This window comes from Oxyura jamaicensis, chromosome 13 (assembly GCF_011077185.1).
Source record: "Oxyura jamaicensis isolate SHBP4307 breed ruddy duck chromosome 13, BPBGC_Ojam_1.0, whole genome shotgun sequence".
NCBI lineage: Eukaryota > Metazoa > Chordata > Aves > Anseriformes > Anatidae > Oxyura > Oxyura jamaicensis.
This window is the reverse complement of record NC_048905.1, coordinates 17,425,447-17,437,645: the sequence shown is the minus strand read 5'-3', so window position 1 is coordinate 17,437,645 and position 12,199 is coordinate 17,425,447. Positions and strand designations below refer to the sequence as shown.

General features: G+C 46.7%; 1 protein-coding gene across 5 annotated transcripts in view; it reads left to right on the top strand.

The window, feature by feature from the left end:
- ACSL6 (acyl-CoA synthetase long chain family member 6) overlaps positions 1–12,199 on the top strand; it is a 51,938-nt gene that overhangs the window by 34,535 nt on the left and 5,204 nt on the right. For 4 of the 5 annotated variants that reach the window (XM_035338380.1, XM_035338376.1, XM_035338378.1 and 1 more), the window contains 10 exons: positions 1,915–1,992; positions 4,347–4,481; positions 5,096–5,230; positions 6,574–6,669; positions 7,410–7,482; positions 7,640–7,728; positions 8,359–8,475; positions 8,721–8,864; positions 9,686–9,787; positions 10,418–10,489. In XM_035338380.1, the coding sequence (XP_035194271.1) occupies positions 1,915–1,992; positions 4,347–4,481; positions 5,096–5,230; positions 6,574–6,669; positions 7,410–7,482; positions 7,640–7,728; positions 8,359–8,475; positions 8,721–8,864; positions 9,686–9,787; positions 10,418–10,489 (1,041 nt within the window). Of the gene's footprint in view, positions 1–1,914; positions 1,993–2,048; positions 2,127–4,346; positions 4,482–5,095; positions 5,231–6,573; positions 6,670–7,409; positions 7,483–7,639; positions 7,729–8,358; positions 8,476–8,720; positions 8,865–9,685; positions 9,788–10,417; positions 10,490–12,199 lie in introns of all 5 variants that reach the window. The other variant, XM_035338377.1, reaches the window with a different exon arrangement.

The window sequence follows — 12,199 nt, the reverse complement described above, 5'->3', positions numbered from 1 at the left end:
GCGAGCCCTCGGGGTTCGCAGTGAGGAGCTTTGGCTGGCTTCGGAGGCAGCGAGACACACAAAGGGAAGCTGATGCTTGCATGTCTCTGAGATTCAAAGGGCAGGAGCGTTTATTTTGGAAGACAACCACTTTACAGGGAGCTGAGGGAACTTGGCATCTTCCAGGACTGGCCCACAGAGATGGATTCAGTGTTCAGTGACGGCAGTGGGATTCTTTGATTAATCTCGAAGGTATCAGATTCAGACGTAAGTCTGGTGTGTGTGGCTGTCAACCCAAAGCTTTGGGCACCAGGGCACTGCTGGCCACGGTGCAAACGCCCGCGGCCAACCCGCACGGGAAGGGCAATGTCTGACCGCGGCAACGAAGTCGAGAGAAGTGCAAAACACTTGACAGCAGTATCAGGTAGTGAAATACAGATACCGAAAGCTGAGGGGCTTACATACTTCTGTGCTAATTTTGCTTAGTACAGTCATTTTCATAAAAAAAAAAAAAAAAAGTGAACTTAGAGCTTTATTGTAACGCTACTCTCAAAAGCCACGAAGCTGTTTTCATTTTATCTGTTTAACTGGACAGCTGTACCAGCTGTGAAATACCAGGAAACGGCATCGTTTCGGTCCGATTTCAAACCAAACCATTTATTGTCTGGGCACGTAAAGCAGTGCAAAAAGAGCAGCATAGCTAGCGATGCTAATGGTTTTACATTTCTGCGCGTGCAGAACATGAGGCCAATTTGAAATAACATAAATAGATCTGCAGATCAGATTGACACGTAACAAGAATCGGGATGCTGAAAACACCCAAGCGGTCAATCCTGTTTGACTTCACTAGGAAATGGTCAGGAGACCGTACACAAAGCTGACTTGCCCAGATTTAACCTCAGTAAAACATCTCCCGAGGAAGGAAGTGGTGCTCCGCCATCCACCGCCGTGTCCCAGGCCATGGAGTATCGATTCCGTCACAGCAGTGGAGATGCAAAGTGGGTATAAACTGCTAATACCAGGAGCCAAAAGCTTTTATACCCATTTTCCACTAACCACTGGCCTTGGTGCAAGTCAGTGGGTAATCAAGCTTTCAATTTTTCTAATCCATAATGTTATGGCAAGCCTTAGCCCTGGAAACGCAGGCAGACAGGTTGCTTTCCTTCGGGGCATGGACCAAGTAAGGCTCTTAGGGGCCACTGCTTGGTCCAGCCTCTGAGACAGAATTAAAACCTTGGCAAACCAAAGACTTTGGTTACATTTTTTTATTGCATAACTTTTTTGCCTTCCTTTTCCCTACTGCACCTGTCTGTGGGGCAGTGATAATGCACTTAAAATCACATTTCAATCGATAAAATGATGAGAAACACTAACAGAAATCGTTAATTTCTGCAGCTAAGTGATCCAACATATCCTGCCTCAAATCAATGATTAACCTGGGGGTGGGGGGGGAATCTTTTCCCTTTGACTGTAATAATGCTGGGAATCTCTGACGGGCTCAGCGCCGTGTGGGAAAATGGTGTGTCCACGGAGCCCTGCTGATTCTGGGGAGGCTCCGACAGGTCTGCACGCAGCCGAGGGTGCAAACCGTGGCCTGAGCACCTCGTGGCAGACAGCAGCGCTGACAGCCGGGCTGTGTGTCAGGGTGAGCGCCTGTTTCCAGCGCGAGCTGCGTGGACACGGTGTGCCTTCGCCGTGGAGAGCCTCTCCGCTGCCCTGTGTGTACATCTCCGTGCTCTGTACTCCTCCTGCTAACGTAGCTCATTGACGCTGTGGCTTTAACGCTTCACTTCGTGCGCTGCTCCCTTCCTCTCTCGATGATCTTTCCCCTTTTGCTCCTCTGGTGCCATTTTTCTTTTTACCGTTTTATGACTTTCTTGTTGTCTTCCTGTCAGTGTTTCTTTCCTTTCTGTCTCCCATGCCCTTCACCTGCAGAAAGTGATCTTTCCGAGACAGGACGATGTGCTCATCTCCTTCCTGCCTCTGGCTCACATGTTTGAAAGAGTTATACAGGTAAGAAACTGCCTGAACTGACGAGGCCTCGTGGGGCTCCTTGTGCTTTCTTCCAGAGTCAGTGGTCTCCTACTTGTGAGGATGTACACATTTCCTATTTGCCTTTAGCACACATGTTTGAGAGAATGGTACAGGTAAGGCCCTAGCGTCAGTGGAAATCGCCTTTTTCCACACCAAAAAAAAAGTAAAATAAAATACTAAATAACCAGCAATATCTCGTAGCACTAAAAAAGCTTGTACTCCAGAAGTGCCACGTGGTAACACCGGGGCCGGAGCGGTGCCGGGAGCGTTTCCCAAGCTGTGGGTTTGGGAAACGGCCCTTCGTCAGCGGGCAGCAGCTGCCTGCAGCCTCGCAAAGCGCTCTAGGGTCAGTGATCGTGGGAGCAAACCCAATTCTGCACCACTGTTTTCACCGGCCTGCAGGACTGGCTTCTTGCATCTCTTTCTAAAAAGACAGGTGAAAGTTTGTGCTGTGGTTGGCGTGCTGTGCAGGTCAGATGAGAGGAGCACATCAGCTCTACAGCCTGAAAAGCTGGGGGCTGAAAACCGATCCAGAATGTGAGCAGTGGGTCTGGATTCAGCTGCGGCTCTGTATTTTCTCAGGGAGGGCTCTTCTGGGCTGGAAGCATGCTTTCTAGTCAGACAGACATCCGAATATGAGCCTTCCACTTCTTAGTAATGTGCCAGAAATAATATATTCTGCCACGTTAACACACTTGCAAATTGGACCTGAAAGCCCATGAAAGATTTGGGGAATTACAGCCGGCATATTTTTGCTTGAAAGCCTACTTTTAAGAGGCAAGTTGGTCAGTGTGCCACCACTACTCAGGCAAACCTCGTTGCTAGCTAATAAGAATGTAATTATTAAAAAGTCATCTGATGGGGTAAAAATTAGAAACCTTTGAAATCACCTCCTTTCACAGGATGCTGCCAGACGGAAAGGGGCAGCCCTCCAAAGCATGCAGTTCAAAGGATAAGCAAGGAAGGTTTATCTTCTCTGCTGCAAAAGCTCATTAATATAAAGATTTTTCAGAAGGGCTAAGAAATTGTTCCCCAAATTATTCTGCACAACAAACACAGTATCAGCTTCCCTGGTTTTAGCCGACATTATTAGCTCCTGGAACTTACAGTTAAAATTAGACAGATCTGTTCGTTAAAGGTTTCTGCTAGTCATTCACAACTCCCAGTGAGCCCGCAGTGATGTTATTTTCCTTTTTTTATTTTTGATTTTTTTTTTTAATTCACATGCCTGTGCAGTGTAGCAGAGGACTTGGCAGGGCGATGCCTGTTAAACCCACACCACACGTATGAAATTCCTGTGGTTTCGGTCCACGGAGAGGGAGCCTCTCGCTGGCTGACAACACAGCGAGAGCGCTCCGGTTAGTGTGGCAGGCTGTTGGGCGCAGCGCAGAAAAACTTAGGTGTCTCTTAAGGCATGGTTAGCCGTTTTGGCTGCCTGGGGAGCAGAGTGTTCCAGCAGGAGCTGATGCTCTCACTGTACCCTTCCAGCCACGTGGGATGGCGTGCAGCTCGGTGGGGCTGGGCGCAGCTCCCAGCACCGTGGGTGCCTGGCCAAGGATGTGCTCCCTGGACAAGCAGGGCAGGGATGCTCATCCGCAGATGTGCTCCAGTGAGTGCACAAGCCAGGTCCTTCCAGTTTTAGCAAGGCAGTTACTGACTACCAGGGCTGCCCTTCCGCTGCCAGCTGGCTCATCACAGCTCTACTGCCCGTCCAGTTCTTTTCTCATCTGATGAAAAAGTGGCCTCTTTTCTTGCCAAACATGAAACTTCTGGATCTGCGGTTTCCATGCGAGCAAAGCACCTTTCAAGAAGTGGGCGCCTATTTCTGGGATACAGGATCAGGCACTGTATTGCTAACGTAGTCTATATCGGTATGTTTAAACAAGACTAAAGTATTAACATCTAAAAACCGTCTGCTGCTCCCTGTGTTTCACAATGTTTCTTAATATGCGTTTCTTTATCAACATTAGGTCTTTGTGCTGTGAGCTGCAGGGGGAGGTCCGGGCTTCAGGGCTGAAGTCCGGACCCGGGTCTGACCCTACCTCAGGCTGCTCCAGGGAAAACCCCTTCCCAAAGCTTCGGCTCCTTGCTCTTCCAGACAGTGACAAATTTGGTGGATGCCGAAATTCCGATAAGTGCCCAGAACTGCGTGTACATTGCCATTCAGTGCCAAATTGTCTGTAAAATTTATATATATACACTTCTAAAGCACCATTTTTGCCATGCTGGAGAGCAGAATTTCAGGAAGGGCATTTCGGCGTTTGGGAGGGATGCTGTACCACGGGAAGTAAAAGCAAAGAGGTTCCATGGGGTCTTTTTTCTTCCCGTCACAGTCCGTAGTGTACTGCCACGGGGGGCGGATTGGCTTTTTCCAAGGAGACATCCGCCTCTTGTCTGACGACATGAAAGCTCTGCGTCCCACCATCTTCCCCGTCGTGCCGCGGCTGTTAAACAGGATGTACGACAAGGTGAGCTGCATTTTGTTCTTCTTGTAATAATGAAGTTTATGTCCCTCTAGGACATACCTGAAAGAGGTCCCTCGGTCCTGGGGATTTCCTTGGCAGCTTATACTGCTCCTGCCTTATTGCAGACGCGTTCTTACCCTGTGTAAGTGATAGAGCTGCTCCGATCTGTGGGTCTGCGTTACGTGGTGTGGCACAGACTGCGGACGTGTCTATAAGAACCCCCTCTGTGTTAGACCTTTGCCCTGCTCTCCCTGAGGCTGCAGTGGCACTGCCAGAGAAGAGGCATTTTCTCGGCAGGGAAACAGCAGTCAAACCTGCACGCACCAAGACACTTCGTGCCCTTCGGCCGGTTTTGGAACTAGAATCTTTCTGGTGGCAATGACAGCTCAAAACTGGGAACTGCAAAACGATGAGGGGGATTTGGGCAGCGTAAACGTGAGGTTGTAAGGTCAGGGTTCGGGTGCCCCCTTCCCTACCCCAGCAAAGCCACAGTGGCATCTTATTTAACCGTATTTCTGACATTTGTGTGCCCTGCTGGCACCAGCAGAGCTGTGTAGCGGTAACTGTACGAGCAGGTGCTGATGGCACTGTGATGCTTTCTCCCTCCCACCGGCCAGATCTTCAGCCAGGCAGACACCTCCCTGAAGCGCTGGATTCTGGAGTTTGCCGCCAAGCGGAAAAAAGCAGAAGTCCGAAATGGGATCATCAGAAACGACAGCCTGTGGGACAAGCTGTTCTTTAATAAAATACAGGTAAGGAATTTCCAAAGACGAAAGACAAAGAACTGTCATTTCTTCTGGCAATGATTGATTTTCATTGAAATTGGTGAAATCTGCTTGTCTGCAGCAAGCTGAGGCCAATTGCTGCTCACTGGCAAATTGCAGACCGAAAATTTGAACAGAAAAAGGAAATAGAGCACAGTTTGTAGTTCCATTAACTTTGGCTACGTTTCTGTTTTTGCTTATATATTCATTCTGGGGTCTGAAGCCGTGTTTAAGACACAGCACGATGCCAGAGCCTGCATTTGGACAGGCGATGGGTTCAGCAGTGCTGCTCTTGGGGCATTTCGCACCTCCTTTGTTTTCTGGGCTCTGCCCATGCCCCACGGGTGAAGGGTTTCTCCCCCTCACATCCTGCAAGGGGTGGGGAGACGATGGCATTCAGCTGCTCCTGTGTCCTCCCGGAGGGGATGAAACTCGGGAAGGGGGTCAGGAGGGGGAAGGAGGAGTAACTGACCGAAGGGATGTGGCTCCAAAGATAACACAGATTGGATTTAGGGATGGGTTTCAGCTGGGCATATTGAAAATGGAAAACAAGGGTAAGGGTGTAGAGAAAAATGCACGTGTAAATCTTGATTCAACAAGAGGGGAAAGAAATCAGAGTGCCCTGCTGCGTGCCATAAATCCCCTTGGTAATTAAAATAAAATAGCTTTAAACCAGGTTTTCCAGGCACTGTACTTCTCTAGGAGGCTCTGATTACTTCATTTTTAATTGCATAACTTATCTGAAGACACGCCACTTTATTTTTAACTGCAGAAACTGACTGTGTCTTGCATCTGCGGATTAGATGACTGCAGCGTGCAGAGAGCAGGGCTCGTGGTGTGGAGGGCAGCGGGGCACAGGGTGCTGAGGGAGCTGGGGAGCCTCAGCACCAGTCGGGAGTTGTGTTGTCTTGTGCTTCCTTCATTTTACTCTTTGAAAAATAAAAAGGAAATGAAGTGAGGGGGAGAAGTAAAAGTTGACATGGGAGTGGGTGTAGTAACCTTCACAAGTATTGGAAAGGCATCTGCCTTAAAAAGGGACAGCCTTGGATGCTCACCCCCAGCACAGGACGGATCTGACAGAGCAAGAGCAGTGTCTTTGCCATTAGTTCTGCCTGAAGGGCAAAGTTCCTGCTTTTAAGATTTAGCTGGCTTTTTATTCCTGAGGCAAGATTCAGGGTCAGTTCTCATTTCCATAGCGCGGCTGAATCTGTTCTAGAAGGAGCAGACGTTAGGGCCATTTTGTGCAAGCTCTGCATATGAAATACGCCTGGTTTTTGCCATCTGTCCTGATCTGAGATGTATTTCTGATTTCATTTTCTGGTGTTGAGCAGGCGAGTCTCGGCGGCTGCGTCCGCATGATAGTGACCGGCGCTGCCCCTGCCTCTCCCACCGTCCTGGGTTTCCTGCGGGCGGCCCTCGGGTGCCAGGTGAGCTGGGGGTGCCCGTGGGGAACTGGGGAGCTGGGCTGGGACCTCAGGACTGCCAGCATCTGTCATGACAGCAGGGTATGCGGCCACAACATCTTGGTGTCCCCGTGGTGGCGAGGCAGCAGGGGACAGCCGGTGGCCTCGGGCAGGCAGGCGCTGCTGTCACTGCGGGCAGCTGCCAGCACAAAGCATCAAGTCATCCCACCTGTCCCAGCATTTGGCTGACTGTGCAATTAAGCAGGCCCGTGCATGTGCTAGGAACTTCATGAGGTTTGTTCTATATATAAACGGGGAATGGTAATCTTCAGGTGGCCATGTAAGCCAGTTCAGATCTCCTCTGCGTTATTTCTTTTTGACTGGGAAGCCCCAGGCAACTAAAAGGCCTCATTCAAGATCCTAAAATTAAGTTAAAAAAAATTAAAAGGTGTATTTTCAAAATGTCCCAGAAAAATAGCACTTTTTCCCCCCACCAACAGCTCCCTCTTGCAGAGAAACATACTTCTTGGCTTAAAAGCTAATTGCTGAACTTGTCTTCACACTGTTTTCAGCTCTGCACAGCAATGGTGATTGATAGTAGAGATAGTTTTGTATACAGTAGGGGCCAGGGAAAGTGTCCGTGTGTTAAAGCTGTGCCTGTTCATTGCAGCAGGCAGGATTAGTTCACAGGACGGTTCCTAGCACTGTGTTCTGCAGCGGTGCAACCACACGCGCTGCTTCAGAGGTGCCTGTTTCTTTGCCAGGTCTATGAAGGTTACGGCCAAACAGAGTGCACAGCTGGGTGCACCTTCACCACCCCAGGTGACTGGACGTCAGGTAGCTATTTTCTTCCACCTTTTCCAAATTATTTCTGCACACAGACACAATTCCTGCAAGAAAATCAAGTGTATCTACAACCGTGCAAGCAACTACTAATGAAATGCTGATAAAATGTCTGTTAGCTGACAAGTGACTTGCAGTCTTTGATTTCCAGGTCATGTAGGAGCCCCTTTGCCCTGCAACTTAATCAGACTGAAGGATGTGGAAGAGCTGAATTATTTTGCTTCCAAAGGAGAAGGAGAGGTAGTAACTCATATTTTTATATAAAATTCTCACTAGCTAACCCTTATTAAGTCAAAGTGTAGTTACAGAAGCAATTTACCTTTTCAAGGTGTACAGTTGCAGATCTATTGCATGTTACATCTGAGAAGGAAAACATCAATTCACTAACAGAGCAGCAAAGCATTCATTAGCAAAGGGCAACAACAGTACTTGCAGCCAATGTCATGCCTGATTACTTTAATAGCTAAGACTGAATTAATTAGTTCAGCTAGGAGGACCCGAATTTCTGTGATTTCTACACTACTGTTTTTTTTTACTGTTTTTTTTTTTTTTAATATTGCATAGAAATATTACTGTTTTTTTCAAATATTGCATAGAAATCAAATTTATTGAAATAACTTTTTTGGTTTTAACTGCAAAATGAATGAAAATCAACTTTAAAGAAATCATTTTTCAATCCCTAGTTCATACATCCACTAGTCTGAAAAACATCCATAGGTAATTTTATAACTCAATATATCTTAGTTTCCGGGAGCGCAGTCAGTAAATCAACCTTTAACATATTTCAGTATCAGCGAATTACTATTTAGCTTGTTAGCAATTACAGCAGAATAATAAAATAATTTATTAGCAACTCTGTTTATTTTGCAGATATGTGTGAAAGGACCGAATGTTTTCAAGGGTTATCTGAAAGACGAGGAGAAGACGACTGAAGCGCTGGACCAGGAGGGCTGGCTTCACACTGGAGACATTGGGAAATGGTTACCTGTGCGTACTGACCAGCTGCTTGTTCTTATGTCAATCTTATTATGCTATGTAAATTTTGAAGTACTGAAGTTTCCAAGTAGATCTATCTTTACAAAGGATTAAGCTTATTTTTTTTTTTCAGAATAAGCTTATGCATCAGTGAAGCATTTTCTGACAATTTAAACAGCGCTGTTTAGAGCAGGCTGTTTACTGAGCCTCTGTGCTAAATAATTTCTCTGGGAACTGTCATTTCTTTCTCCTAACAGAATGGGACTCTTAAAATTATTGACCGGAAAAAGCATATATTTAAACTTGCTCAGGGAGAATATATTGCACCGGAGAAGATAGAGAATATCTATATCCGTAGTGATCCTGTTGCCCAGATCTATGTCCATGGAGACAGCCTGCAGGTAAAAATGAGGTTTTCAGAAAATCTTACTTTGTTCCTTGTGATTATTAGTCAGAGGGCTGGGCATGAATGGGGGGACTGCGTGGGTGGGTCACACCGCACTTCTGCCCCAACGTCTCTCCAGTTCTGGAGGTGAGCTGCTGGCGTGACCCTAAGCAGCTTGAGGGATGTTGTGGCCAAAATTTACACCATAAAATTAGCTTTGGTGTCACCTTTTGGGTCTCTAAAGCCCTCCTTTGCCATGCCAGCATTGGTAAGCCAGATGAAGACTAAGCCACTGCTGCCCCGTGACCACTGCCTGCCTGTTTTGACCAATCTCATCCCAAGACTGCTTACAGCTGCTTATGCAGCAAAGATGGTTTATTTGCATATTTGTACAGACATGTACAGCTCCTGAAACCATCACAGCTCATCCCTCTGGACAGATTGCCCTAGAGGTGAGGCCTCTCTTGGCCTTGCAGCTTGCCCAAGACACCCGGGCCCACCAATACCTGTGTACAAACGGCATGGGCAATCTTCTGCTCTGACTTACGTGTGAAAAGTGTAAGCAGTTTCTTTAATATCCAAGCAGAACACAAACCCAAGTGAAGGTGTTACATTTTTTGGCAAATACAGGAATGGTCGTGGAGAACCATTTTATCTGAGAAAATGGCAAAGACACCAAAACGCACCTCGCTACAACATGACAGCAAATTACTGACGTAATTGGGCAAAAAGTGATAAACACTTAGCGAATTCAACCCGCTTATGTATTCACTTCAGCATGGTGCCTTAAATGTGGCTCAGCCTTTGCCTGAAACTGCTGCTCTCTTTCACCTGCAGGCTTTTCTGGTGGGAATTGTGGTGCCGGACTCTGAAGTTATGCCAGGCTGGGCAAAGAAAAGAGGGTTTGATGGAACATACCCAGAACTCTGTAAAAACAAGGTGTGTTTTTCTATCTGTTGGCAGTCCGGCCTTGTGTCACTGTGCGTAACCTCGTCAGAGGTGGTCGCGACTACTGGTGGTGGCAGTAGCAAGAACCATCTTGTGACGGGAAGCCAGCCCTGAGGGAGCCATCTTCTAGGCAGGGCTGACCCGGACGCAGTGCTGTGGGCCCGGGGGGAGCCGAGCATTTGCTGGCAGGGAACAGCAGTAGGAGAGGCTGTGCTCGTGTAGATGTTAAGGAAGGATCCCAGCCTTGCTCCAATACTGGCTCACCGAGCCGGATCGCAGAACCGAACACCGGTGCCGCTGGGTCACGCCATGGGTGTCTGTGGGGAGTAATTCTGCCTCCGAGTCTGGCAAGTAGCTGAAGGTTTGTAGATTTAACATCCACCCCTCAGCCCTTCACTGTGTGGAAGTACAAGCCAGCCATTTCCTATTGAGGAAGGAATTAACATCACCGCGCTTAGTTTTAATGTTTGTACCTTGCTTTATTAGAGTATGTGCTAATTATGTGCTGTCAGTAAGGCATTTGAACTTTTCTCAGAAACATGTTTAATGATGAACAATGGCATTAACTGCATGTAAGGTTGTTTCTGATATTTCATGGGGAATCTGTATGTTTTAACCCAGGAACTGAAGCAAGCAATAATGGAAGACATGGTACGGTTAGGTAAGGAGAGCGGACTTCACTCCTTTGAGCAGGTAAAATGAAATAATTAATACATTATTAACCATGGTCAGACAAGCTTGATTGGTCTATGGATGTTGAACAGATTTGAAGCATTTGTTGTGTTATTGCATATTCTTCCTGTAGCTGGCATACAAGGTCTTTTAAAACAGAGGTTTAATGCTGACAAGCTGTACTTGTTCCCTTGAAAAATATGTGCCATGATTTCACCTTCCACTCATGCTTGAGATTTGAATTAAGTTTAGTGAAAGTTGTGGGTGCAGAGGTAAAAATCCAGCCCAGGTACATGTCTCCAGTCTGATAGGCAGGGTTCAAGATGAATAGCTGGAGGACTCCCACTGTAAGAAAATGGGGCTTTAATTGCCGTGTTTGTAATTGTCATAGGAAATGCTGCTGTTTTGTTTATTTTCAGCCTGTGCACTAATCCTTTTCTGATGCTTGTGTAAATATTCCCCCAAAAGAGCCACAAACTCTCCAGAAGGAGAGATGTGAAACCAATAATGAAATATATAGCATTAAAAACACAGTAAAAAATAAAAAAAAAATGTAAATAAACATATTTCTGTTCAAATAATGAACATCTTAATCAATACATATAAGTATCAAGGGGCTTTTTGCCTTTGTGTAGTCTGTTTCTGGGTGGTAACTCCAATGAGTAATTCACCATATCTGAGTGAAGCAGAAGCAATATTAAATATCAATTTGTTATTCTTCTTGTCCCTGTTACACATGAAAATGAAATGATATTAAAAAGAAATGAATTTTAAAAGGAAATTCAATATAAACACGGTTTACAGCGCACATTTGTCTGTGATAATAAGTCTGGTTTGCTCCTGCTGTGGCATTCACAGTATGAAATATTCTCAAGCCATCTACTCTATCAGCATTTTGCAGCTAATAATGTAGTGAGGAAAGCCTTGCCATCTTTCTTAAAATTAAGACGAAATATTTTGCACTTCAGAACTAAAGGGCTTCAAAATTAGATCTTTGTTGCAATAGGTAATCGTAAAACCCACCCTTGAGCCAGATAGTATGGCCAGTGATCTTGTGGGAGGGGATCCCTGACACATGGAAAAGCCACTCTCCTGTCTCTGTCCTTGTCCACAGCACCAGGGTCCTGAGCTGGGACCTTGGGCTGTGAAACGACAGCTCTGGCTTCTGTAGCCAGCCGTCTCCAGGGTGCAGGCTCTCAGAAATTGGTTGCAGCAAGCAGGGGAAGCACTAATTGTATTGACGCTGATTTTGGGAAGGGTGTCCCTGGGGAAGGCACTGGTCAACAAAGCTTACAGGGGAATAAATGAATCACGTAACCTAAAAGGGATTTTAAAACTGGTCCTCAATCTATATTCCTGCAACTCCCAAGCTACCAAAATGCAAGACAGCCTGGTCTGGGAAATGATCAAAGCACCAGATGGCTGGGGAATTTATCTGAACTTGGTGGCCTGTGACCAGCCACGTTACAGCTTCCTGCTTGCTCCCACGAGCTGGCTCCTACTGGTGCTGCAGGCTCCCTGCTGAGCTCAGCCACCGCTGCCACCGAGGGCAGCCCTGTGGCATTGTTTGCCTGGGATGGGAGATTTCACATCACTTTAATTAGCCTGTAGGACACCATCAATTCTTTTCCTTTAGAGACGATCCTCCTGCACATTCCTTGTGCCTGCAAAGCTGTGTGGTAATTTTGCAAGACTGAATCAGTGGTGCTTGCCTTCTTTGCAGTTTGGTTT